Source organism: Podarcis filfolensis (genome assembly GCF_964270895.1).
Source record: "Podarcis filfolensis genome assembly, chromosome: W".
Classification (NCBI taxonomy): Eukaryota; Metazoa; Chordata; class Lepidosauria; order Squamata; family Lacertidae; genus Podarcis; species Podarcis filfolensis.
The window spans coordinates 12,237,273-12,263,250 of NC_139619.1; the positions used below are offsets into that span (position 1 = coordinate 12,237,273).

The 25,978-nt window shown below is 45.5% G+C and overlaps 1 protein-coding gene across 1 annotated transcript in view; it reads left to right on the plus strand.

Moving 5' to 3' along the window:
* Window positions 1–25,978, plus strand: part of LOC310753763 (inositol polyphosphate 5-phosphatase OCRL-like) — a gene marked incomplete at both ends in the record, with an annotated part of 441,592 nt that overhangs the window by 27,676 nt on the left and 387,938 nt on the right. Inside the window, 11 exon segments of the mRNA XM_083595106.1 lie at window positions 5,928–6,055; window positions 6,138–6,175; window positions 6,178–6,360; window positions 10,076–10,224; window positions 10,937–11,036; window positions 11,144–11,346; window positions 12,851–12,889; window positions 14,688–14,791; window positions 16,220–16,355; window positions 17,236–17,484; window positions 18,337–18,494. Of these exon segments, the coding sequence (XP_083451232.1) occupies window positions 5,928–6,055; window positions 6,138–6,175; window positions 6,178–6,360; window positions 10,076–10,224; window positions 10,937–11,036; window positions 11,144–11,346; window positions 12,851–12,889; window positions 14,688–14,791; window positions 16,220–16,355; window positions 17,236–17,484; window positions 18,337–18,494 (1,487 nt within the window).

The following is a 25,978-nucleotide window of genomic DNA, read 5'->3' on the forward strand; positions in this document are numbered from 1 at the left end:
GATTGGTTGCACTATCATCAAATAAATGAAGCGTTTAAACTGGACAGTAAAATTGGCTTCCAGGTGGAAAAATCAAAATTGGAGACAGAATTGTTAGAACCCAGTACTAAGAACTTGTCAAAAATGTACAATTTGCTGCTGAAATGGAATACACAAGATGAAACGGTTAAATCAGTTATGATTAAATGGGCTCAGGACATTGGTCATAATATTCTGTTTGCTGATTGGGAAAAGTTGTGGACCACCGGGATGAAATTTACGGCATGTAATGCTCTAAGAGAAAACATTATGAAAATGATATATAGGTGGTACATAACCCCAGTCAAGCTTGCAAAGATTTACCATTTGCCTGATAATAAATGTTGGAAATGTAAAGAAAAGGAGGGTACATTCTTTCACCTTTGGTGGACGTGCCCGAAGATTAAGGCATTCTGGGAAATGATCTATAATGAACTTAAAAAGGTATTTAAATATACTTTCCCTAAGAAACCAGAGGCCTTTCTCTTGGGTATTGTCGGACAGGGGGTGTTAAAGATGGATATAACTTTCTTTTTGTACGCTACAACAGCAGCTAGAATACTTATTGCAAAGTACTGGAAGACACAAGAACTACCCACACTGGAAGAATGGCAGATGAAGGTGATAGACTACATGGGCCTGGCAGAAATGACGAGCAGAATCCGAAACCAGGGAAGAGAAGCAGCGCAAGAAGAATGGGAAAAGTTCAAGGACTATTTAAAGAAATATTACAAAATTAATGAAAGTTAGAATGATGTTGGACTGGAAAGTAAATGGTTACTATTATCAAGGGTTAAGACAAGGAGAATAAGGAAGATTAGATTAATTTCAAATTAAAATAAGGGAAGATTTGCTGAGTAATTGATAAGAATTTGGAATACAGAAAAGGGAGGCATGAGGAAGTCGGGGAAGAAAGGTACAAGAAATTAAGATATGAAATGGTACATGTTTTTTGTTTTGTTTTTGTTTTTGTCTGTTTATGTATTTGTTATATGTTTGTTGTTGTTATAAAAACCTTTAATAAAAAATTATTTAAAAAAAAAAAGAGATTGCAGGGAGAAGGGATGAGCAGCTGGCCAGGCTCTGCAGGAAACTCTCCTCTCTTGAGAGGATCATCCAGGTGATGGAGGAAAAGGGTCAGCAGCCAGCGAGTGAACTGCTGCAGGTAAGACGGCTCCAGGAAAAGGCTGCCTCCCATCCTTTCTGTGCCCCTTTCAGGTACGCAAGGAGTGTAGGGGCTCAGTTGACGGAGCCTCGAGTCAGCTTTGTAATGGACAGGAACACCCCAGAGACCTGGGATGCTGAACTCACCTGAAGGCCGACTAGAGATTCTTCAGTCTTCTTGAGGGAAGGGGAGGGGATTTTCTGCTCCTTGCTGATGATTTGCCTCCGAATGCCTTCCCGCTGGGCAATGCTGCCTTCCTGCCCTGCCCTGGGCTTCGCCAAGGATGCAGTCAGGCCTCCTTCTGACATGAGCCAGTCTCTTGACCAAGCTTCTCTTCCCGTTCCCTCCACAACTTCTGGGTGGATCCCCTTCCCCATAGATCCTGATCGGCCCAAAATGGTGCTTGGTCACAGTGACCAAAGAGCAAGACAGAGGGACTCATCCAGACTGCGCCACCTTCTCCACTCACAATCCCATATGGCCAGACGTACAAGTGCTTCTGAACGCCCTCTTTAAGGAGGCTGAGAAGGCTGACATACTGGCAAAGGCAGGAGAAGCCCTATTACGGAATGATTGCCAGATGTCCCCGTCTCCCAGGGACAGTCCCCGGATTTACAAATCTGTCCCCAACAAAATCCGTCCCTGGAATGTCCCCGGATTTCATATAAGGCCCCCAGATTTATATTTTAAGTGTTGTAGATTTATTAGTAGGGAAGGAATGTTGCGTGATTGGTTCAACGGCACAAGACACATCATATGGGGACTTCCGGCGAGGCAAAATGGCGGGTGCCACGGCAATGAGCAGCTCCTGAAGCCAGCCAGAGCCAAGTGCACTACCAGGCTGGCTCCGGGCTGCTGAGACTGCCGCCTGCGCTGCCACTGCCGAGGGGGAACCAGGGATGCCCGGCGCGTTAACTGGGGGAACAGCTGACACCCCCCCAGGACCCAAATCGAGGCGGGAGCGAGAGCGCCCGGCCATGTGGCCGACTGCCCAGTGGCGCTCCAGGGCCAGTAAAAACCCCGGAGCCAACCCAGGGAGAAGGAGGAAAGGAGAAGGAGAAGGAATAGGGAGAAAGAGAAAGGAGAAAAAAGAGGGGAGCCCCGACCTTGCGGCCGCTGAGGAAGAGAGGTAGGAGAGCACCAGGAGGGCAAGGACACGGGGCCGAGCCCAGGCCCGACCCGAGCCTACTCCACGACAGATAGCACTCCAAGAGATCAGGCTGGGGCCCAGAGGAAGGCCACGCGACAGAGGAGACCCAGAAGAGAAGGTATTACTTCTTATTTTTTTAAAAAATGATTTTTTTAAAAAAACATTTTTTTCTCTGGGTAGTTGGTTCCTTTTATTTGTTCGGGTTCCTACGTTACACCAGCATTTTAAATGGCAACACTCCTTTCAAAGATTGGCCGCCTTTTTAATTGTTATGGAAAATCAATAAAATGATAAGTTGCCCCTGCCCAAGGGTTGCATGACATCTGGCTGAAGACTTTTTTTGCTAAAAGTTGAAGCTATGCTGGGGTGTGTGGGTGTGTCTGTCCGTCCATGTGGCCGCTGTGTATTCAACATTCCACCCCCTCCAAAGAATCCTAAGAACGTTAGTTCTCCTTTCACAGTGCTACGATTCCCAGCACCCTTAACAAACCATTGTTTCCAGGACTTTTGGGGTGTGGGTGGGAGGAGATGTGCTTTACATGTGTGGTGTGCAGGCATTTCCCAGCACATGTGTGGGGGGGGGATTCAAGACTAACGCAAATGCTTTTCTTCCTTAGACCACCTTGACGTTGAAAAAGAGGTTCTCTGGGTTGAGGAACACACACCATTTCACAGCGAAGCAGAACACGGGCCAAATGGTCACTCTGTCATTAGATTTGGTGAAGTTAGACTGGCTTTGCAAAGGAGTTTGCCCCTGAAGCCAGTTGGTTGCCTGCCTTCTTCCTGGCTGGCGGCTTGGCAGCAGCAAAACACAAAGAGACAGCCCCATGCAACCTCACACCCAAAGATTTCTGCCCATGCTTCAGACATGCAGCCCTAAGAACAGCTCTGACTCCCGCTCTAGGCCCTCTGCCCCAGTCTTCCTCCTGATGTAGGCTACAGGATCTGGGAAGTCTGATCCAGCTTTGAGGTGTGGTTCCATATGGCCGTTAGTACTGTTCTGCTTTTGCCAGAGAGCCACGTGGTAAGGAAGATCTCCAAGCATGCTTCCTAGGGGGTCCTCTTTAATCCTCAGATGTGCCCACAAAGGCATGATCCAGCACCCTCATCCCACAGCTGCCTCTGGAGTGACCCTCCCTCCGGTAAGAGGCGTGCCTCACAGCTGACTGCCTGGTTGTTTGTGTAGGGCGGGGGCAGGGAATCTTGTGGGCTCCCAGATATTGCCAGATCCAATGGCCTTCTGCCTCTGCCAGCATGGCCGACGGTCAGGGGTGATGAATAAAACAACTTTGAGAAGCTGAAACACCGGGCTGTTTTCTTTTCTAATAAAAATATTCACTGTGCAGTTCACAGGCACAAAACACAATGTTGATATTGTCCAGGAAATGGGTTTTCAGTTGGAGGGCATGGGTTACGTGAGAGCATGTTGTGCGGGATAACCAGTCTCATATAACAAACATGCTTCAGTCTAATTAGTGCATGAAGGGTTAACATCATAGAGTAAGCTGTCCTGCCATCTTAGCCATGTCTCTTCCCCTTACCTTGGGAGTGAGTTCTGATCTTTTCTGGTATTCACTTCTTCAGCGTTCAATGTACTGTAGGTTTTTCCTGATTTTATGGTTTTATCTTTCTGTAAACGGCTTTGATGTTTCTTACCATCTGGTAGTGTATAAATTTTATGAAATAAATAATTTCAAACAATCAAACAAATAAATAAATAACTAGAAAGATGTAAAACCACAACCTCCGAAATGAAAGGTACTGTGCCTCCAGACGGATGTTTTTGCCTGGAGTGGGGCCGTATTCTGCAATGTGCTATCGATGCAATAATAGTGCAGCTTTCTAATGGACTGTCCACGCAAACATCATTCTGCTTTCTCAGTTGCTCTGCAATGCTTTGCCAGGGTTACCACATCATGGCCACCTGGGGGCGCGCTCCTGTGTTGTAGCTCAGCAAAAGCAGGACAAAATTCCTCTAGTATGGCTCACAGTGAGGGCTGCTGAGAGTTGGGAGAGATCTCGGAGGCCAAAGAGTTTGCTTTTCTGCTCAGTACAGGGGATCTTGCTAGCTCTTCACCCCTGACTGGCCGAAGATGCCCATCTCTCTTCCATGCAGCTCCACAGCATGCCTGGATGATGACTCAGATGGAGCTGGACACACCATTCCTGAAGTATGCAATAATCTTGCAATTGTGGTGGACCAACTACATGCCAACAGGATGTCAGATTGAATGGGCCTTGGCCTGACCCAGCAAGGCTCTTCAAATGCGCTTATGTTCCCCTGACTTTGGGGACGCCTTGCAGGAGTCTTACCCGTCTCATGGCTATTCTTCTAGTGTGGACCAGTTCGACAAGCTCTCCCCCGAAAGCAGGTGCACCATCCAGAACATGCTGGCGCTGTACCTGAAGAAGAAAGCGAACACAGACCAGGAGGCAGGGACTTCTAGGGGAAGTGAGGCCTTCATGCGGGAAGCCTTGACTCCTCACGTGCTCCCCGGGATCAGCTTCGACCCCACCACCCAGTCTTCTGCTGCAGCACATGAGGATGGGCATTCCTCCCCTTTCAACCATCTGGCGGAGTCACTCTTCCCCCTGGCCCAGAACAGGAGGCTCCTTCCCAACACGCAGAATGCCTTGCACGTGATCGATGGGCCTGTGGTCACTGTGACATAGGCAGGGCCGGATTTATGTATAGGCTAAGTAGGCAGAAGGCAAGGGCCTCTAGATCTAGGGGGCCTCACCAGCCTGCCCGCTCCCCAACGCCACAGACAGTCTTCCCTCTCCCCAAATTGCAAACCCAATAATTCATTCATGGCATTTCTCCCCCATTTCAATGACATTTTGCTTCAAAAGGAAAGGTGGACTTGGAGAAGGCAAGCAAAATGCGAGGGAGATAGTGAAAGATACAGGAAATTGAATGCAGATTTCCAAAAAATAGCAAGGAGAGACAAGAGGGCCTTCTTAAATGAGCAATGCAAAGAAATAGAGGAAAACAACAGAATGGGAAGAACCAGAGATCTGTTCAAGAAAACTGGAGCTATGAAAGGAACATTTCATACAAAGATTACCATAATAAAGGACAAAGGTGGAAAGAACCTAACAGAAGCAGAAGACATCAAGAAGAGGTGGCAAGTATACACAGAGGGATTATACCAGAAAGATATGGATGTCTCATACACCCCAGGTAGTGTGGTTGCTGACCTTGAGCCTGACATCCTGGAGAGCAAAGTCAAATGGGCCTTAGAAAGCACTGCTAATAACAAGGCCAGTGGAAGTGATGATATTCCAGCTGAACTATTAAATTTTGTTAAAGATGATGCTGTTAAGGTGCTACACGCAATATGCCAGCAAGTTTGGAAAACTCAGCAGTGGCCAGAAGATTGGAGAAGACCAGTCTACCTCCTTTAGAGGAAAAGGCCTTGAGGGGAGGACCTGTTGCCTCCACAATCCTTCCTAAACGTGGATAAGCTGAGCGGCAATTGTCCGACAAATGTGGTGCTGTGGGGAGGCAGGAACATTTTCCTGCAGTTAAGTATTTTCTAAGTTCCTTTCCCGAAACTTCCCCAAACGGTTCTGAAGCCTCTCTAACCTCAGAAGTCTTTTCCTCTCTCGGGAATTCTGGGATTCGAGGATAACTTCATGGAGAAGGAAAGAAACCTGCAGAATCAGCAAATGAGTGCCCGCCGGGAGCCTCCACCCCCACCGCTGCCACCAAGCAGGCTGTAAGTTGCCTTAGAGGTGTACTGTGCCCTCCCGCCTCCTTGCTTTTAAGGACTACTTGAGTTCTGTTCTCATCTCCCTGAGGCGTATCCGTGACAAGGAGAGCATGAGCAAGAAGCAACCCCAATGACCCACACTATGCGCCAGCTCTTTGTGCCTTCCACACATACGCAGTCCGGACAGAGAGAGGGACTCATCAAGCACGTCCTCGCCAAGAGAGAGAAGGAATATGTCAACACCCAGAATTTCAGGTCAGATCATGCAAAAGTGCAAACACCATGCAAAGACCAGTGGAACCTGTATCAGAGTTGGGGCTGGAGAAAGCGACATCTACATGACAGCTGTATTGTTGGATGCCAGGCAAAGTCTGTCCTGTTCACTCAGGCCACATGGGTGGGTAATGGAAAGTATTAGTTGTGGTGGGCAATTTCCCTTGGTGCCACATACTGAACCGTGGCTTCATATTATGAGCAGGACGGCAGCCTCTCCTCCAGATTTGCACACCTCTCCCCCACCCCAAGCCTATTGGGAAGCTTCCACTTGGATTTTAAATTAACCACAGTTTGGTGTGTCCAGATCCTATGGTGGTTCATTTTACCAGCTTTGTAAACCCACGATTGGAAGTTGGCTTGTTTCAATGAGCCATGGTTCAAATGAAGCGGATTGTGCAGCTTCAGACATTGTGACAAGATGCAGTTAATCCAAAACCGAAGCAAAACCTTTGGAACTCCTCCTAAAAGCTGTGCTGGAGGACAGGGAGGTGTGACCCCCCCCCCCCCAACACTTGGTGTGGGTCATCCTTATAATGCTAAGCTTACTACTTCACACAAGGTTTTTGAGTTTTTGCTTTGGTTATTTCCTCGTACTGTTAGTAGTAAGGTCAAGGTAAAGGGACCCCTGACCAGGGGACTTCCGGGTTAGCGCCATCAGCAATGGCGGAGTTCCTCTGACCGAGAGGAACCCGCTCCGCGAAAATCGGGTCTTGCCGCCGCAGCGAAGGCGGAGACCCTTTAAAAATCCCAGGTGGAGGAAGCCTGGGAACGTGGGATTCGGCTGACACCAGGAGCGCCTCTCCTACTCGCAGGGAAACCCCTTTTTCGGGGATCCGATGCGACGTGGGGTGAGCTGCGTGGTGTTTTGAATCGACCGCTATATTTATGGAGTGAAGCCGCACAGTCGTTGCCGGAGAGCGCTTTTTCCTGTGGACAATTGGACTCTAAACAAGTACCCGTTTGTAGAACGGAAAATTGGATTAAGAAACATTTTAATTTGGCACTGAAGCGGGAAGGTTCTAAACAGGAAGTCCGCCTTCCGCTTTTGTAAATAGACTAAAGCAAAAATTGTGCAAGCTAAAGCCTGGAAAGTCGTATATAAAGGTCTAAATTTCCTTCGGTTTTAACCACCAAAACCCCTCTTGGAAGCAGGAGAAAAGAGGGGGGATTTTGATTGTCCAAGACTTCAGGAGAGAGAGTTAAGAAAGATAAATTTCCACCGTCTCAAACCTGGGAACGGGGTGTCAGAGACAGAAATTTTTTGGGAAGTTCATTGACTGTGAATGGAACGTTTTTTGACAGATAGCTAATGAAGAGAAACAAATTGCTTCCAATGTTGCCTTTTGCATCTTAAAGAAACAAAAAAATTGAAAAATGAAAGTAATTTTCTTTTGTTGGACCTGCTTTCAAAAGATGGATACAAATAGAAATTGTCTCCTCTAGAGGGAGCTTGTTAAATTGTTGCTGGAGTTGATCTGGGGATTTCACAGCTGTGGAGATTAGGATCGTGGGACCAGATCATGGGACCTTGAATAAAAATGTGTTTAGAAGAAGTTTTGGTGCTTGCTTTTTGCAAGACAAGTGCTTTGTTGGACCAGATGCATGAGAAGATGGATTTGATGACTGTTGCAGTCAAAAACTTTGGACAAACAGCGAATACTTATATAGAAACCATTCAGGAACCAACCCAGGAACCTGTTTTGACAGGGCAAGTGCAAATGCAGAAGACAATGGAGGAGGTTGCTGTCGAACCTCAAGTAACACAAATGGAGAGACCCGAGGCCCTGCAGGAGCATAAGCCACTGTTCTTGAAGATTGAATCTGGAGTGGGCCAGGGGGGGTCTGGAGTTGTGGGGGCTCTTAATTTTGGAGGGACTTTGAAACATGCTTTTAAATACTTTCTGGACTACACTGCTGACTGTGGGGAATGGGACTGTGGGGAATGGGCTGATCTGCTGAGGGGAGATGGAGATATTTTCGGCTTGGAGTCTCTCCGAGACCTACTCCTCAATGAGAAAGGAAAGAAACTAAGAAAGAGACCAACAAAAGACAAGGTAAAGTGCAGGTATAAACAAGAAGAAGATCTGCAGAAGGGACATGGAAAGGACTTAAGAGCCTCGGACATAAGATTACCAGGTTGATGGACTAGATGGAATGGACAGTAAGGACTGACCTAACCCGAGACCAGGAAGAAGAGACGTTGGATGAAGATTGGAAGAAAGTTTTCAAAAATTTATTTTGGGAATTAGTGTAAAATTAATGAGTATTAGGAAAAATGTTGGAATGAAACTATTTGGCTTTAGTAGAAATGATATAAGGAGTTATGTATAAATAAGTATTAAGTTTTAAGCTTTAAGGTATTTTATGGTAAGATAAGGTTAAAATAAATTAAGGTAAATTGAACGACAGAATATAGTGAAAGATGGAAAGGATTTGCTGAGTTAATTAATAGGTTAAACTGTTAAGATAAATTACCCAATAAAAATTGAGAAAGATGGAAAGAATTTGCTGAAACAAATAACTAAACTAGAATACAAAAAGGGAGGTGTGAGGAGGTCGATGAAACAAGTAAATGAAAGAAAAAGATATGGAATATTGGATGTGTTTTTATTGTTATTGTTATTGTTGTATTGGTTTTTATGGTTTTTTTTCCTTTGTTTTTTATGTATTGTAATGTATGTTTTGTTAATTCTTTGTTGTTTTCTTTTCTTCTTTTTTCTGTAACTTTTAAACTTCTAATAAATATTTTTTTTTTTTTTTTTTTAAGGGACCCCTGACCATTAGGTCCAGTCATGGCCGATTCTGGGGTTGCGGCGCTCATCTCGCTTTATTGGCCAGGGAGCCGGCGTGCAGCTTCCGGGTCATGTGGCCAGCATGACTAAGCCGCTTCTGGCGAACCAGAGCAGCACACGGAAACAACGTTTACCTACCCGCCAGAGTGGCACCTATTGATCTACTTGTACTTGGACGTGCTTTCGAACTGCTAGGTTGGCAGGAGCAGGGACCAAGCAACGGGAGCTCACCCCATCACGGGGATTCGAACTGCCAACCTTCTGATCTGCAAGTCCTAGGCTCTGTGGTTTAACCCACAGCGCCACCCGTGTCCCACTGTTAGTAGTACCCAGTGACCATTTGTTTTTCATGCCTGCTTTTATGATATGTTTATCAGTATGTGGTTAGCAGCTTCAGATGCTACTGTTTTACAGAGGCTGTTTAGCTTGCTCTTTTTACCCCTTTACTAGACAGGCTGTATTTCTGTGCTGTTTTCAGAGTGGGGAATGCCCATTCCTTCATGGCCAGCATGGAAACACAGAAGGCTAGCCATTTAGGAGGTTTGCAAAGAGGACAAGGGTGTTACGGGGTAATCTTCTAGCAAACAAGCTTGGCACAGCAGATCTGAGAGGTGGTTTTCTGCTCCCGGAAAGCCAGCCTGGAAACCAGGTTGCCAGGTGAAGGAAGAAGGGAGAGATCAACCAACTCACTTGCCTTCAAAGAATTTCTGGTTGCCTGTGGCTACTGGGATAGTGCTTAAATATCAGGCTGGCTGACACATCTTAAAAAATACAAGGAAAAAGCTTTTTTTCTTTCATTAGCAAAGCTCCTTTGGGGCCCAGAATAGCTAAGCTGAGGAAGAAGTGGCTGGTATTATTTGTTTGTTCTTGGTCCTGATCTTGCCTGCCCTTGCACACTCCGGTTGTCTTTGCATATTTAACCAGCACGTCTGTTCCGATTGGAGTCCTATTCCTGCAGTTCCACATCCTTCTCTTTGGCACTTGGGCATTCGGTTCCAGGAGCTGGACCTGAGCACAGAGGCTTTCTTCTACTTGGACTCGACAAAGGAGCAAGAGTGGCTGACAGCTGTGGAAAAGGCTTTGCGTTCCAAATCCAAGTACAAGAAAGTAAGTCCAACCCCACCCATTTCTTCAGCAGCCAGACAGCTGTCAGGAGCTGGAGTGAGGAGGAGGAGGAGGAGGTCAGCAAGAAAAAACACCTGGTGTCAGTGGTGTTTTATTCAAAAGAAGCCAACGTTCTTTATTCAAAGAAACCCAAACCGTGCAGGCCTCGTGATCACAGAAACCTTTCCCAACAGGTCTTGCCCCAGTGAGGTAGTTGTGAAGGCTGAAGGTTGCTACCCTCCCACCACTCTCTGAAGTCTCCTCCTCCCCCTGGTCCTTCCCAAGCAACCTGAGACTTTGACACCTTGCCTGTCTTTGCTCCCTCCTCTTAATTTCTCTGTGTTCTGGGAGACCAGCAGGGAGGGGAGCTGATCGCAGCAGGATGGGGAGACCCCCTGGCTTCTTCAGCAGCCTGCCTGATCTCTGCCTCTTGACCCCCGCCTCCAGCCTCCACTTCTGCCTCGGATTCTGGACTGCTGTTTGCCACAGAATCTTCCTGCCCTCCTGCCTCTTCAGTTTCCAACACCTCCTCTTGCTCACAGTCTGCTCCCTCTTCTCCCTCGGACGACCCCCCACCAGTTCCCTGGCTCTGAGCCTTCTTCCCTTGGGGGATCCCCAATTGGTGCCACCTGCCACTCCTATCTGCATCCAGCCGGCCCAGGACAGCAAGCAATGAACAGAGCTGGTAGACATCCCAGTACCTTGCATCTTCTAGGTGCAGCTGGTGCTCATCTTTGTCAGGAAGGACCAGCTCAGCCGCATCAAGGAAGTGATGAGGGAAACAGTGGGCACAGGCATCATGGGGAAGATGGGGAGTAGACTCTGACAGCGGAATTCCCCCCGTCTATCTTTTTGTCTGTCTATCTGTTTTTCTAATCTCTGCCAACCAGTTTCCCCCTCTTTCCTGCTTGCTCACTAACAGCCATCTTTGCTCCGCCCCTGCAGGATAACAAGGGGTGTGTGGCCGTGAGGCTTGTCTGCAACAATACCAGCTTCTGCATCATCAATTCCCACCTTGCTGCCCACGTGGAAGACTTTGGGCGCCGAAACGAGGATTACAAGGATATCTGTGCCCAGATGAGCTTCCTGCCCCCTGACCAGGGTCTGCCGCAGCTGACAATCATGAAACACGAGTGCGTTTCGAGGGCTTGGAGGGAGAGAGCCTTGGCTGATGTAACTTGTTGGTCTCCGCTATCTGGAGAAGCAAATTGAGTCACGTTTCTGCAACTTTCCTGCCTGTGTGTAGCTCAGGGTAGGCAGCATTTGTTGTTGTGTAGTTGTTTAGTCGTGTCCGCCTCTTCATGACCCCATGGACCAGAGCACGCCAGGCCCTCCTGTCTTCCACTGCCTCCCGCAGTTTGGTCAAACTCATGCTGGTAGCTTCAAGAACACTGTCCCACCATCTCATCCTCTGTCGTCCCCTTCTCCTTGTGCCCTCCATCTTTCCCAACATCAGAGTCTTTTCCAGGGAGTCTTCTCATGAGGTGGCCAAAGTCTTGGAGCCTCAGCTTCACGATCTGTCCTTCCAGTGAGCACTCAGGGCTGATTTCCTTCAGAATGGATAGGTTTGATCTTCTTGCAGTCCATGGGACTCTCAAGAGTCTCCTCCAGCACCAGAATTCAAAAGCATCAATTCTTCGGTGATCAGCCTTCTTTATGGCAGGCAGCATAGTGCTCTCCAAATGTTGATAGACCAAAATTCCCATAATTGCTAAGAATTGGCCTTGCTGACTGGGGCTCATGAGAGTTCCACTTCAGCAACACCAGGAGGGTGCAGTGTCGGCGATCCCTGCTGCTGCAGCTGCACCACTAAGGTTTCTACTAGAGCAGCCAGTAGAGAGCAAGATAAACCGAGTGGCAGAGATGTATTAGATTAGATTATAGCAAATGTGGGCAACTTCTCCAGTGATCGGGGTGGGAGTTGCAGTTTGTTAAGGGCAGTAACGCAAAAGCAGAGCGGCCATTTTGCATGGAGAAGGTTCCCGGCTCAGTCACCACTGTGTGCAGATAGGGCTGGGCATGATCTCTGCCTGAAAGCTGCTGCCAGTCCATGTAGTCAGTCCTGAGCTTGATGGGTCAATGGTCTGCCTCAATATAAGGTAGCTTCCTATGTTCCTGTGTACTACAGCAGGGTTTGGAGGGCCACAAGAGCCCTGCCCATGAATTCAAGAACCAGGGGAAATTCTAAAAGTCTTTGCTGAAAGGACATCAAAGCAGGGGCCAGGTGAACCTCTTTGGGAGATTATTCTGAAAGGTAGGGTGCCATGACTGAAAAGGCCCTGCCATGCTTGAAAGAGCAGGAGTTCCCTGGGAAAGGGCTGCCCCTGCTAAAGATTCTAGTCAGTGGAGAGGCAGTGCAAACATAAGTGGGCCTTCTTCTGGTACCCTTTTCCCAAACCTTGAAACACTTGAAAGGCCAAATGGGATGCTCTGAATTGGGCCTGGAAGCAGTTCAAGAGCCAGTCTAGTTCACAGAGCACTAGCCTAATATGATCATACTGCCCAATCCTAGTTATCAGTCTTACTACATATTGCACGAAGTGGCAGCAGGCTGCCCCCCGCCCCCCAACCCCGTGAGCTAGCCTGTAGCTGTGGTTGCTTTGCTTTTTTCCAGCATTGTCATCTGATCACTAAAAATCAGCTTCAGAGACTTCTGATCTACGACCAGGTGAGAGACATCTTTGTGTTATATGTGGTGGTTTAGGATTTTGCCCTGTTTATTTCCTTTGTATGGGATACCCCAGCCTAGGCTAGAGAAACCACTTTCAGGCAGTTAGGAGCAAAGTGTAGCTATAACATAGGATGACTGCGACTTCTACAAATCCTTTTTAAGGTTGCAGGTTTGTGCAACCTGAATTAGAAGCAAGTCCCAATTAAGTTGGAGGGTTGCCTTGGAATAAGTAGGACTGCTCTGCAATTTCCCAGTTAGAGGGCTTTCCTAGCTCAGCACACGCTCCAGATGTTGTTGGACTCCCATCAGCCCCAGCATAGCTGCTGTCCAGCAATATCTAAAGGTCTAAGGTTTCCTGCTCTAGGTTTTGCATCTGTCTGGAAAATCTGTGTTGCTCACATGTTCTTATCAGCAGAGACTTCCATTAAGTCCAATTAAATTGCTGGTGCTTTTTGTTTTACATTTTTCTCTCCAAGGTTTGTGTGTTCATCATGTTGACGACCTTTCTCCCACTTGGCATAAGGATCATTGGTATTTTGTGGTGAAACAGAGGCCTGATTGCTGCACCTTATGGTGGATTTAAACTCTGTGAGCGTAGTCATGCCTTAGCTCTTTGAGAAGGATGCTGCAAGGAAGGCAAGGGGGGGCAGCCTCAGACTTCCAACATATGCAAAACCATCATAAAACATTAAAAACTTCCCTAAAGGCTGTATAGTTACTTATCTCCTTGACATCTGACTAGAGGGTTTCCCACAGGGCAGGTGCCACTACTCAGAAGGCCCTCTGCCTGGTTCCCTGTAACTTCGCTTCTCACAGTGAGGAAACCGCCAGAAGGCCCTCGGTGCTGGACCCTGATGCCTGGGCTGAACAATGGGGATGGAGACACTCTTTCAGGGCTGAGGCCATTTAGGGCTTTAAAGGATGCAAAAGGATGGTTTTGCAGTTGCTCCTAGTGTTGGGGTGTATTCTGGTGGTTGTTAACAGTTTGTATGGATTATTGGTACATATAACATTGCATATTGTAGGTATGGCTAACCTGTGGTCTGCCAGATGTTACTGAGCTGCAGTTCCTGTTGGCTCCAGCCATCATGGCCAGTAATCAGGGATGATGGGAATTGTAGTTCTGCAGCATTGTGAGGGCCACGTGTCTGCTACTCCTGAGTTAGAGGATTTTCCTGTCGTGTGATGCAGCAAAGTAATTTAACATGACATAGGGCAAAAATGCACAAGCATCCTGTACCTTTAAGAATTGTGTATAAGATAGGATTTCAGCAGGTATACCGCTTTTTTTCCACCTGGCTAACCTACTAGTAGGGACGCGGGTGGCGCTGTGGGTTAAACCACAGAGCCTAAGGCTTGACGATCAGAAGGTTGGCGGTTCGAATCCCCGCGACGGAGTGAGCTCCCGTTGCTCGGTCCCTGCTCCTGCCAACCTAGCGGTTCGAAAGCACATCAAAGTGCAAGTAGATCAATAGGTACCGCTCCGGCAGGAAGGTAAATGCCGTTTCTGTGTGCTGCTCTGGTTCACCAGAAGCGGCTTAGTCATGCTGGCCACATGACCCGGAAGCTGTATGCCGGCTCCCTCGGCCAATAAAGCGAGATGGGTGCCACAACCCCAGAGTCGGTAACGCCTGGACCTAATGGTCAGGGGTCCCTTTACCTTTACCTTTAACTTTAACCTACTAGTACTTCACCTTGGTCTTCCAGCACAACAGTGGCTGTTAATAGACTCCATTGTCGGGCAACAGGGGGTCTTCTGCTTCTCTGCTGATAAGCGATTTCTTTTTGGCTTTAGCTAAACATTCAGCGTACCCAAAAGACAGCTTTTGCTGATTTCACAGAGGGAGAGATCAAGTTCATCCCGACGTACAAATTCGACTCTAAAACAGATCCTGCTTGATAGTTGAGCCTTTGTAAGTAAGTCCTCTCAATCATTCTTCTGCAAGGCTTGTTTGTTTTTCCTAGTTTGCTGAGATGCTAGTAGGGTCCTGCCTTTCCATCCTCCTGAGCAGGCTAGTAACAAATGGCTTTCTGCTAAGCAAGCTGTTGGAGGAGGGCTAGAGTTGAGGGCTGGACGGACTTCCTTTCCTCTACAGCCAGAATGGACACCAAGCCACGGAGGAAGAGAGAGATCCAGCTCTCCTTCACCTGCTCACTTTGCTTGCATGGAATTCCGGGTTGCCAAAGGCTGCTAGGCGAGTTGTGAAATGCAAGGCTGTGATATGTTGTCTTCCTCAAGCCATCCCTGCTCTGGAAATGTTTTGGCTCCTTTTCCCCACATTTGTCCTGATAACCAGCATCCTCTGTTTCATGGCGTGTATAAGCGGTGTTGCAGTTCCTTGAAAGGTGCAGCAGGCTGAATGAGAATCCTCTTTGTGTCAAGGAAGTCTGGGAATTAGACTTGGTGCTCTCTCAAGAAGAGTCTGCCAGGGCATAAGAGCATGAGAGCAGCCCTGCTGGATCAGGCCATTGGTCCATCTGGCCCAGCATCCTGTTCTCACATTGGCCAATGAGATGCCTCTTGGGGAGCCCACAAACAGGACCTGGGTGCAACAGCATGCTCCCCTCCTCCAAGCCATACTGCTTCTCTTGGTGGAGTATGTTCTGTGGCCATTATGGCTAGTAGCCATTGAGCCTCACCAGCCATGATTTGGCATATTCTTGTGGTTCTTGACAACTGTCAGAAGCCACCTAGGCCTGCTAGTTTCATTGCTCTTGCTGTGGTAATGGGGAAATCAAAAGGACAGGCGGAACATGTAGTGACGAAGCTGGAAAATGGCAGGCTCCTTTGGGCAGCATTTCAGGTGCCAGAAAGGGTCTGTTGGATCACTGAAAAAATAGTGTCTGAACAAGAATAACGGGGCCCCTTGCTTTGGGGAAGGATCATCATTTGGTGGTGTGCCATATGCTTTGTATGCAGAGTCTCTAGTTGAAAGGCACCTCCACCTGAAAAAGGATTGGGCCACAGAGAGCTGCTGCCAGCCAGAGTAGACTTAATTAATGAATTGTGGGGTTGGAAGGGATCACGAGGGTCATCTAGTCCAACCCCCTGCAATGTAGGAATCCAAACTGGGGGAGGTCAGAAATTCATTCTGACCTGATAGAAGGCAGCTTTTGATTTCCTGACAACTCTCTCCATGAGGCAAAATGCCTGCACACCTGCAAGGTCCGCCCCTTCAGAAGTTGGACTCCCAAGCCCCATCATCTCCAGCTCTTGACCGTGGTCAAGATCACAGGCCGTGTGTGGAGCCAAAGTTGGACTGTGTGAGCCTTGTGTGTTGCCTCAGCCAGTCCAACAGTCCTGGTGTCTCTCCTGTCTCCTTGCAGTGGGAAGTGCCGTGTGCCAGCATGGTGTGAGCCAATCCTCTGGAGAGGAGGCAGCGTGAATCAGCTCAGCTACCGAAGCCACATGGAATTGAAAAGGAGCGACCACAAGCCCGTCAGCTCCCTCTTCCTCACAGGGGTAACACCTGCCCTGGCCAGGGCTATCGTCTATTCAGGGTTTTTAGTTGCCTGCTATGTGGCACCTCCTTGAATCTGGGCAGGCCCTGACCAACAACCAGACCCCTTTCCACAGAGCTCCTCTTTGGCAAATGACTTCCGGTGCAAGGAGTGGGCAGGTTTTGGCTCTGTTAAATCCCTAGGCTTCCATTCTCCACTCTTCTGAGTACACGCTGCTCCTGCAGGCATGGCAGACCACATGGGCTGAACTGTATACCTTAACCGTTGGCTCCATTCATGCAATGGAGCTTCTGTGGTACTTGGCTTGGAGCATTTGGCTTCAGCCCATTGGCTCTGGAAGTCACAGCCGCTGCCATGCTAGGGAAGCTCTCAGAGTTACAGTACTTGCCTCTTTCAGGGCTGGGAACAGGGGGGTGCATCAGGCCTTTCTGCTCTTAACTCATACCCCCCCCCTTTAGTCCATAGCCCCAGCAAATGTGCTCTGCCCCCCCCCACCCATAGGTGAAGGTAAAGACGAATAGGATCCTCTCCAACCCCTTAAAGAGGGTTTGCTGCAAAAAGACCAGGGGGAAAAGAAGCCCTTGGCCCATCTAGCTCAGTCTTGATTTCCAGGGGATCTCTCCCAGCCCTACCTGGAGATGCTGGGGATAGAACCTGGGACCTTTGCATGCAAGGCAGATGCCCTTCCACTGAGCGGCAGCCTCTTCCTCTTCCTCACAGGCAAAGACTCCAGGGGTAGCCAGCGTGGTGCCCTCCAGATGCTGGACTACAACTCCCATCATCCCCAGCCAACATGGCCAGTGGCAAGTGCAGCAATATCTGGAGAGCCCCACGTGGACCTGTTGCATGTGCAGTCCCCTAAATGAGAGCCCGGGGCCAAGGACAAACTTCCCCCTGGAGCACGTTTCCTTGCCTCTGCTGAAGGCAAGCACTCTCCCCCCCCCCCTTTTGCTCTGCAGTTTCCGTTTGAGAATGTGAAGTTCCGGCAGCTGCAGAAGGAGAAGTTCCAGATCACAAACAACGGGCAGGTCACCCTCCACTTCTCCTTTATCCCCAAGCTCAGTGACAGCCAGTATTGGAAGCCATGGCTTCGCGCTGAGCCCTGCGAGGGATACTTGGAGCCCAGCGCTTCTCTCTCTGGAATCGTAGAACTGTAGAGTTGGAAAGGGACCCCAAGGGTCATCTAGGGAAGGCCTTGGTTTCCTTTTCATCCCCCCTTTTCTCCTCCTCTTTCCAACCCTCCTCCATCAAACCTTGGGAGTTTGGTAGAGCAGGGGAGGCTTAACATTTGTGGGCTGCATTGCCCCATGCTCAAGCCTCCAAGGGCCATACGTCAAAGCAGCTGAGCCCAAAGTGTAAAAGTGTGTGTGACCAGCTTTAAACAAAGACACACACACAAATGAATTGAAGCCAAACAATGCTGGAGGGTCCCAAAACACCTTTTGGCATCGCAGGGAACCAGTGAGAGCAGTCCGTCAAAAAATTACTTTTTTAAAACAATGCGTATTTTTATGTTGTGGAGGCACAAAAATATCTTGGGGATCATATAGAACTAGCCAAACTTTTAAAAACTCAATGAAATGTAAACTAAAAAAGAAAGTTACATTGGGGGCGCAAAAATCCTTTAGGAGACAAATAAATGCTTTCCCTTTTTATATTCTTTTGTTAGGATCACTTTCTCTCACCCCCCAGTATCCTGTCACCATCTTCTGTGCAGCTGCTGCTTTGGAGGACTAGAGAGGAAAGTGGGGTGGGGGTGGGAACTGAGTCGCTTCTGTTCCTAATTCTTGAAGCTAAGGTTTCCCCCATACACCTGTGAGAACAGGATGCTGTACTAGATGGGCCATTGGCCTGATCCAGCAGCCTCCTATTGTGTCCTTCTTCTGTTCAATTATTCACCGTCTTAACTTTTAATTTACAGACAAGCCAACATGGCTGTGCCAAAGAGTGTATCTACCTGACCTCCTCCCGTTTTAGGTGAGACGGTGGACATTTCCCTGGATGTGTACGTCAGCAAGGAAGAGAAGATTGAGGCTATCTTTGTCCTTCACCTTGACCGTGGCAAGGACTATTTCCTCACCATCAGTGGGAGCTACCTACCAAGCTGCTTCGGGACCTCCTTGGAAGCCTTGTGCTGGATGTCTACCCTTCCCACTCTGCTTGCCTGCTTGAAAAACAGCTGCTCTTCCACTCAGAAATGTGGGGGCTGGGGGTCCTCCACTGCATTCAGCTTCAGCTTCTGTAGCTGTGCATCCGCTTCCTGTGTGCTGTTCATGCCCTTTGTTTGCCTTGACTGAGTCATCCCAGGTTCTGGTCCTCCCACCTGCCCTTTCGCAGGGCCACTGAACCGTGTGCATTTCCCTGCCATCTGCCCAGATACTGTTCAGCCAACGGGCTGTTTCTTTCTCTTCTCAGGGCCTGTGCCATTAACACCCTTGGTTGTCTTTTGCTCTTGCCTTCCTCCTCTGATCTCAAGGAGAAGACAGCTTCCTAGAAAAGGTAACAGTTGGTTTGCTATCCTCTAGATGTTCTTGTAGCGGGCTCAAATCAGGTACAGGCAACGCCCCGTTTACACGGGGGTTGCGTTCCGAGGTACCGTGCGTTTAAATGAAATTGCGTATATTGGGGACAGCATTGGAAAAGCCTGCAAACACCCTCTAAACTTCTGGAAACCCTTTTGAAAGGCCTTTTGAAAACCAGCAGCCTCCCTGCAAAACTCCTTGCTCCAAATCTACACAGGCCTGAGAGGTCGGTGCCAAAGCTCCTGGGAGGGAGTCGAGATGCTGTTTCCATGCCACTTTGCTGCTTTTGTGCTCTTGGGGGTGTAGCACCCTGCTTGTGGTTAACGCTTAGCTGGAATGAAATATTCAATGCAGCAATAGAGAAATTAAAATAATAATTTATTTGTCAGACAAATAAATGATAGGCACAGTGGTATATGGTTACCAAAGCTCTGCCCACTCCAGCCCTGATGGTCAGCACTTATATTTCCTCAGCCCAGCCCCCTTGCTCCTCCTTTGGCTGCCTCTGTCCAATCAGCCTGGTTGAAATTCCTATTGGCTGTTTGCTAGAACCAATCATAAAAGATACACCCATTTCCTATTACCTTTTATGGGAGACAAACAGCTATATTTCCTTCTATCCATAAATGGCAGACAAGTAGCCATATATCTTACATTTGCCTCGACAAGGCACCTTAATTACCAGATCACCTTTTGCCCCTTTCCCCTCCATTCCAAAATAGATGGCTAAAACAGAGGGCTCATGGTATTAAATTTTTGTCTAAACAGAGATCTTGGGTTCACATTCTCACACACCATCAATGAAATAAGAATCTAACATAAGAATCTAACATTTCTTACTTTCTAAATCCTTTGCATATTTACATTTAAGCCAACAAATCTCATACATTAACATAGACAGCTTTTTAGAAGAAAAGGTCTTTGCAAAGTAAAAAAGGAACTCAGTAAAAATAGCTTCAAAAGAAACCTCTTCAGTTTACACCCCCCTTTCCCGGCCAGCTGCTTTTCCCATTAGCTCTTGCCCTTTAACCTTAGGAAAATGTGGCTAGTCTCTAATGGGAATCACATGGTATTATTTTCTGTTAAACAATAAATCTTACTATTTACAAACTCTTAATTAGTGTTTTTGCAGCTTGATTGTATCCTGTAATATGTAGGGTCAGTATAACCTTTGCTCCCAGCCTGTAATTCCCTTTTACAACTTTGAGAATTTTGGCTACTGCTATAAATCGGGGGGGGGGGGGGCTGTTTAGGAAGATAAACATCTGCCAAAGTACTTAGCCAGCTGCTTTTCTGCCTGGGATAAAACATTTGCAAATCTTTATTTATTTATTTTTTAAAATATATTTATTAGGGTTTTACAAAAAACAGAGATTTACAGAATAACAAGAAAACAAAGAAAAGGAAAAATACAAAAAATACAAAGGTACATAGAAAGAAAAAAAAGAAAATACAAAATACAAAAAGCAAATAGATAAGGGAAAATTAAAAAGCAAATCCATTTTTTGATATCTTTAAGCTCATTTGCTTGTTTCCTTGACCTCCTCACACCTCCCCTTTTTGTATTCCCATTTACATAATCAATTCAGCACATCCTTATCCTCTTTCATTTATCTTAACTCTATATCATAACATATTATACCTCTATATTTTCATCCATTTATCAATTCATTTTTGCATATTCTTATTAACTTTTGTTGCTAATTACCACTTATTGCCAATCCAAACATAATTTTAACATTCATTAATTTTACAATATTTCTGAAGATAGTCTTTAAATTTCTTCCAGTCTTCCTCCACCACCTCTTCTCCCAGGTCTCGGATTCTGCCAGTCATTTCCGCCAATTCCATATAGTCCATCATCTTCATCTGCCACTCTTCCAGGGTGGGTAGGTCTTGTGTCTTCCAATACTTTGCAATAAGTATTCTTGCTGCTGTTGTTGCATACATAAAGAAAGTTCTATCCTTCTTTGGCACCAATTGGCCGACTATGCCCAGGAGAAAGGCCTCTGGTTTCTTCAGGAAGGTATATTTAAATACCTTTTTCATTTCATTATATATCATCTCCCAGAAAGCCTTAATCCTTGGGCACGTCCACCAAAGGTGAAAGAAGGTACCTTCATTTTCTTTACATTTCCAACATTTATTATCGGGCAAATGATAGATTTTTTGCAAGCTTGACTGGTGTCATGTACCACCTGTATATCATTTTCATAATATTCTCTCTTAGGGCATTACATGCCGTAAATTTCATACCTGTGGTCCACAACTGTTCCCAGTCAGCAAACATAATGTTATGACCGATATCTTGTGCCCATTTAATCATTGCAGATTTAACCGTTTCATCCTGCGTGTTCCATTTTAACAGCAAGTTATACATTCTTGAAAGTGTCTTAGTTTTGGGATCTAACAGTTCAGTTTCCAATTTTGATTTTTCCACCTGGAAGCCAATTTTTTTGTCCAAATTGTAAGCCTCCCTTATTTGATAATAGTGAAGCCAGTCTCGCACTTTATCTTTTAATTTCTCAAAACTCTGCAGTTTTAATCTATCTCCCTCTTGTTCCAGAATTTCCCAATATTTCGGCCATTTGGCCTCCATATTGAGCTTTTTCTGAGCCTTTGCTTCCATTGGTGACAACCACCTTGGGGTTTTATTCTCCAATAAGTCTTTATATCTTATCCAAACATTAAACAATGCTTTCCTGACAATATGGTTTTTAAATGCTTTATGTGCTTTAACCTTGTTGTACCACAAATATGCATGCCACCCAAAAACATTATTGAAACCTTCTAAATCCAAAATGTCTGTGTTCTCAAGAAGCAGCCAATCTTTCAACCAGCAGAATGCTGCCGATTCATAGTAAAGTTTAAGATCTGGCAGGGCAAATCCGCCGCTTTCCTTTGTATCAGTTAATATTTTAAATTTTATTCTGGGCTTCTTGCCCTGCCAGACAAATCTAGAAATGTCTCTCTGCCACTTCTTGAAACAGTCCATCTTGTCCAAAATTTGCAAAGATTGAAACAAAAATAACATTTTTGGCAATACATTCATCTTTATAGCTGCAATTCGGCCCAACAAGGAAAGCTTCAAATTTGACCATATTTCTAAGTCTTTTTTCACTTCTGTCCAACATTTCTCATAATTATCTTTAAATAAGTTTAAGTTCTTGGCAGTCATATTAACCCCCAAGTATTTAACTTTCTTCACTAATGTTAAACCTGTCTCCTTCTGAAACCTCTCTTTCTCAATCGGTGTTAAATTTTTCTCAAGAACTTTAGTTTTTGACTTGTTCAACTTAAATCCTGCCACCTGACCAAATTCTTGAATCAGCTCTAATACTCTTTTCGTACTAGATTCTGGCTCCTGTAATGTTAACACTAGGTCATCTGCAAAAGCCTTCAATTTGTATTGTTTAGCTCCGACCTGAATACCTTTAATCAGACGGTCCCTTCTAATCATATTTAATAAAACCTCCAGGACTGAGATAAAAAGCAGTGGGGAGATTGGGCAACCTTGTCGTGTACCTTTCTCTATCTTAAATTCCTCTGTCACCACGTTGTTAACAATTAGTTTAGCCTTTTGTTCTGAATAAATTGCACTTATACCATTTTCAAACCCTTGGCCAACCCCCATCCCCTGAAGATTTTTCTTCATAAAACTCCAAGAAATATTATCAAAGGCTTTCTCCGCATCTATAAAAATTAAAACTGCTTTGGTATTTATGTTCACTTGCAACTTCTCCAAAATATTAATTATATTCCTCGTGTTGTCAGACAAGTCTCTACCTGGAAGAAAGCCAGCTTGGTCCTTATGAATCTCTTCCACTAATACTTTCTTTAACCTGTTAGCCAAAATGTCAGCAAATATTTTGTAATCCACATTGAGCAGGGATATGGGGCGGTAATTCTTAAGTTGCGTCTTTTCAGACTCAGTTTTCGGTATAAGTGTAATGTAGGCTTCCTGCCACGACTCTGGTGCCTTTTTCCCCTCTAAAATTTCATTGCAAACCTCCTTTAGTGGCCGAATTAACCAATCTTTCAAAGATCTATAGTATTTGGAGGTTAAACCATCTGGCCCTGGAGATTTACCCAACTGCATATTCTGAATGGCACCTTCCACCTGATGTTCTGTAATTTTGTGACTCAACATTATCTTATTTTCTTGAGAGATTTTTTGTAGTCCATTTGTTCTTAAAAATTGGTCTAAATCAGTCTCTTTCTGTGGCCCTTGTGTATATAGTTGTTTAAAATATCTCTGTAAACACTTTCTAATTTCCAATGGATTCTGTATGTTCTTTCCATCTACATCCAAATTTGTAATGGTATTTAATTTTTGTCTTTTCTTCATCTGCCAAGCTAGCAGTTTCCCACATTTATTAGCCGATTCAAATGTCTTTTGTCTCATCTGCTTAATTTTCCATTCCACTTCCTGATTTATCATTTTCATATATTGTACTTGATATAACTTAATTTCTCTCAGAATCTCTTGCGATTTTGGTTTCGCTCTTAGTTTCTTCTCTCCCTCTTTTATTTTTCCCAAAATTTTATCTTTTTTCTCATTTTGAGTTCTTTTCTTTATTGCATTCTGTTGAATCAGAAACCCTCTCATAACCGCTTTGCTTGCGTCCCAGATTGTTCTTTTTTCAACCGTAGTATTCAAATTTATCTCAAAATAGTCTCTCAAGGTTTTTTGGGCCTTCTTGGTAACCTCTTGATCTCTGAATAAGGTGTCATTCATCCTCCATCTGAAGGAACCAATTGGTGTTAATTTCATCTCCATCTTCACCGCATTATGGTCGGAGCAAGTTTTTGGGCAAATTTCCACTTTTCGAGTCTTAGGTGCCAGTCCTCTAGTTATCCATATTTGGTCAATTCTTGTCCACGTCATATTGGCTTCAGAAAAGAATGTTCCCTCTCTTCCAAGGGGGTTCTTGGTTCTCCAAATGTCAATCAAGTCCATATTGTCAGTCAGTTCAAAAAAGGTTTTTGGTAGTCTGCCATCTTTGGTTACCACCTGTCTCTGCGACTTATCCATGTTTGTGGATACCACTCCATTCATATCTCCCATCATAATAATGTTGTAGTCCATATAGTCCAACAATGTCTCATGCAATTTCTTAAAGAATTCAGACTTCCCCTCATTTGGTGCATAAACTCCTACAATCAAAAATTTCTCTCCTTGTGATTGAATCTCAATTGCAACAATTCTTCCTTGTTCATCTTTAAAAACAAATTTCGGTGATAGACTCTCTTTAGCGTAGATAACGACTCCTCTCTTTTTAACTTTGTCCGATGAGATAAATTCTTGACCCAGTCTTTTATTAATTAGAACTTTCCTGTGGAGCCTTATCACATGGGTTTCCTGTAAACAAATTAAGTCCAATTGTTCCTTTTTCAATAAATGGAATACTTTCGTCCTCTTCTCCGGGGAGTTAAAACCATGAATGTTCCAGCTTAGTAATTGCAGAGACATGATGTGTTTATTCTATTTTCCTCCAACTGCTCCCAAAAGCTCTTCTTGTTCTGGCGGTGGTATCCCCTTTTTTGATTTGTCCAATCTCAAAGGTAGTGATGCTGTGTCGAAAACTCCTGGTCTCAGGGCTCTTAACTCTTCTAGTGCTTCTTTTTGTAAGTCTTCTTCGTAGTCTCTCAGAAATTTTTCCTTATCTTCCACTGATCTAATTTTGAACTTTTTCCCTTTAAAGGTAAAAGATAATCCCTGGGGGAATTCCCATCTAAAGACAATGCTGTTTCTTCTCAGTAGGGCCACCAAGTCTCCGTAGTTGGTTCTCAGGTCCAAAAGATGTTTTGGTATATCCTTAAAAATCTCGACTCTCGAATCGTTAATCTCCAAGGTCTTCTGAAAGTGTGCACTCAATATTTTATCCCTCTCTTCTTTCGTTCGGAGGGTAACCAAACAGTCTCTCACCCTGTTTTTTCTCCCTCCTCTTCCAAGTCTGAAGGCGCTCACTATCTTAAAGTCTTTTTCCGGCTCCAAATTCCAAAATTTCCCAAATTCCTGTGTAAGATAGTCGCTCAGGTTATCTTTTTCAAGTTCCGGCACAGCCCTGATCCTCAGGTTTGTCTGTTTCTCCTTCAATTCGATCATAGACAATAAAGACTGATGGTCCCGAATCTGTTTACGCATAGGTTTTATTTCTTCCTCCACAGCCACTACTTTTTCTTTTGCTTCCTCAGCTATTTTTTGAGTGGACGCAGATTCTTCCAGCAGTTTTTCAATAGATTTTGTATTTGAATTAATGCTGGCAGTGTTCCCGTCAGTTTTATTTGATTGTTCTGTAACTTGTTTACTTAGGCCTTCCAATTTCTCATAAATTTTATTTAATACAGAAGTAAATTCCCCTTCTGAGGCCATTCCTTTTGGTTCAACTTCTGCCAGATCTTCCTCCTGTGTCACAGGAAGGCCGGGTACAGATGCTCTATGTTGCTGGGAAACAGTACTGGACTGCTGCACTCTGACCTTGCCTGATCTTGTTGCTCTTTGTTCAGTCATCCCCCTTTATCTTGAGTCAAGGTCAGATCTTACCGTGGAAATTCCCTAGTGTCCACAGTGGAAAATTCCCCCAACTAAATGCACAACTTCAATGTTCCTCTAGGGGGACACTGTAACAGCCATAAAGTTCACAATAGAAAAGTCTTTTCTAACTTTCCATGTCCCCTTCAATAAAAACATGCAACAGTTTCCAGTCCAAAGAAGACCCTCAAAATGTATCTCCCTTGCAGAGTTAATCATTAAAAAGTTACAATGTCCATAAATAGTGCGAGTCCCAATGTAGCAGTTCTCATAAGCCTGGCAGTCCGTTCCCAGGGGTTTCAACAGAAAAAAAAGAGAGTTTTACCTCTATTTTTCCCAGAAGAAATAAAGTCACTTTCCCTCTTCCCCCCCCTCTCCTAATCTGGGGGGGAGTTCTTTCGCTTTGATGTTTCGATTTAAGACTTTAAAAGCTCCACTCTCCAAGTATTAGCATAGAAACGTCTTTGCTTTGATCTGTTACAGAAATGGAAGGCGGACTTCCTGTTTACACCTTCCCGCTTCAGTGCCAAATTAACGCCTTTTTTCTTCTTCAAATCCAATCTTTTA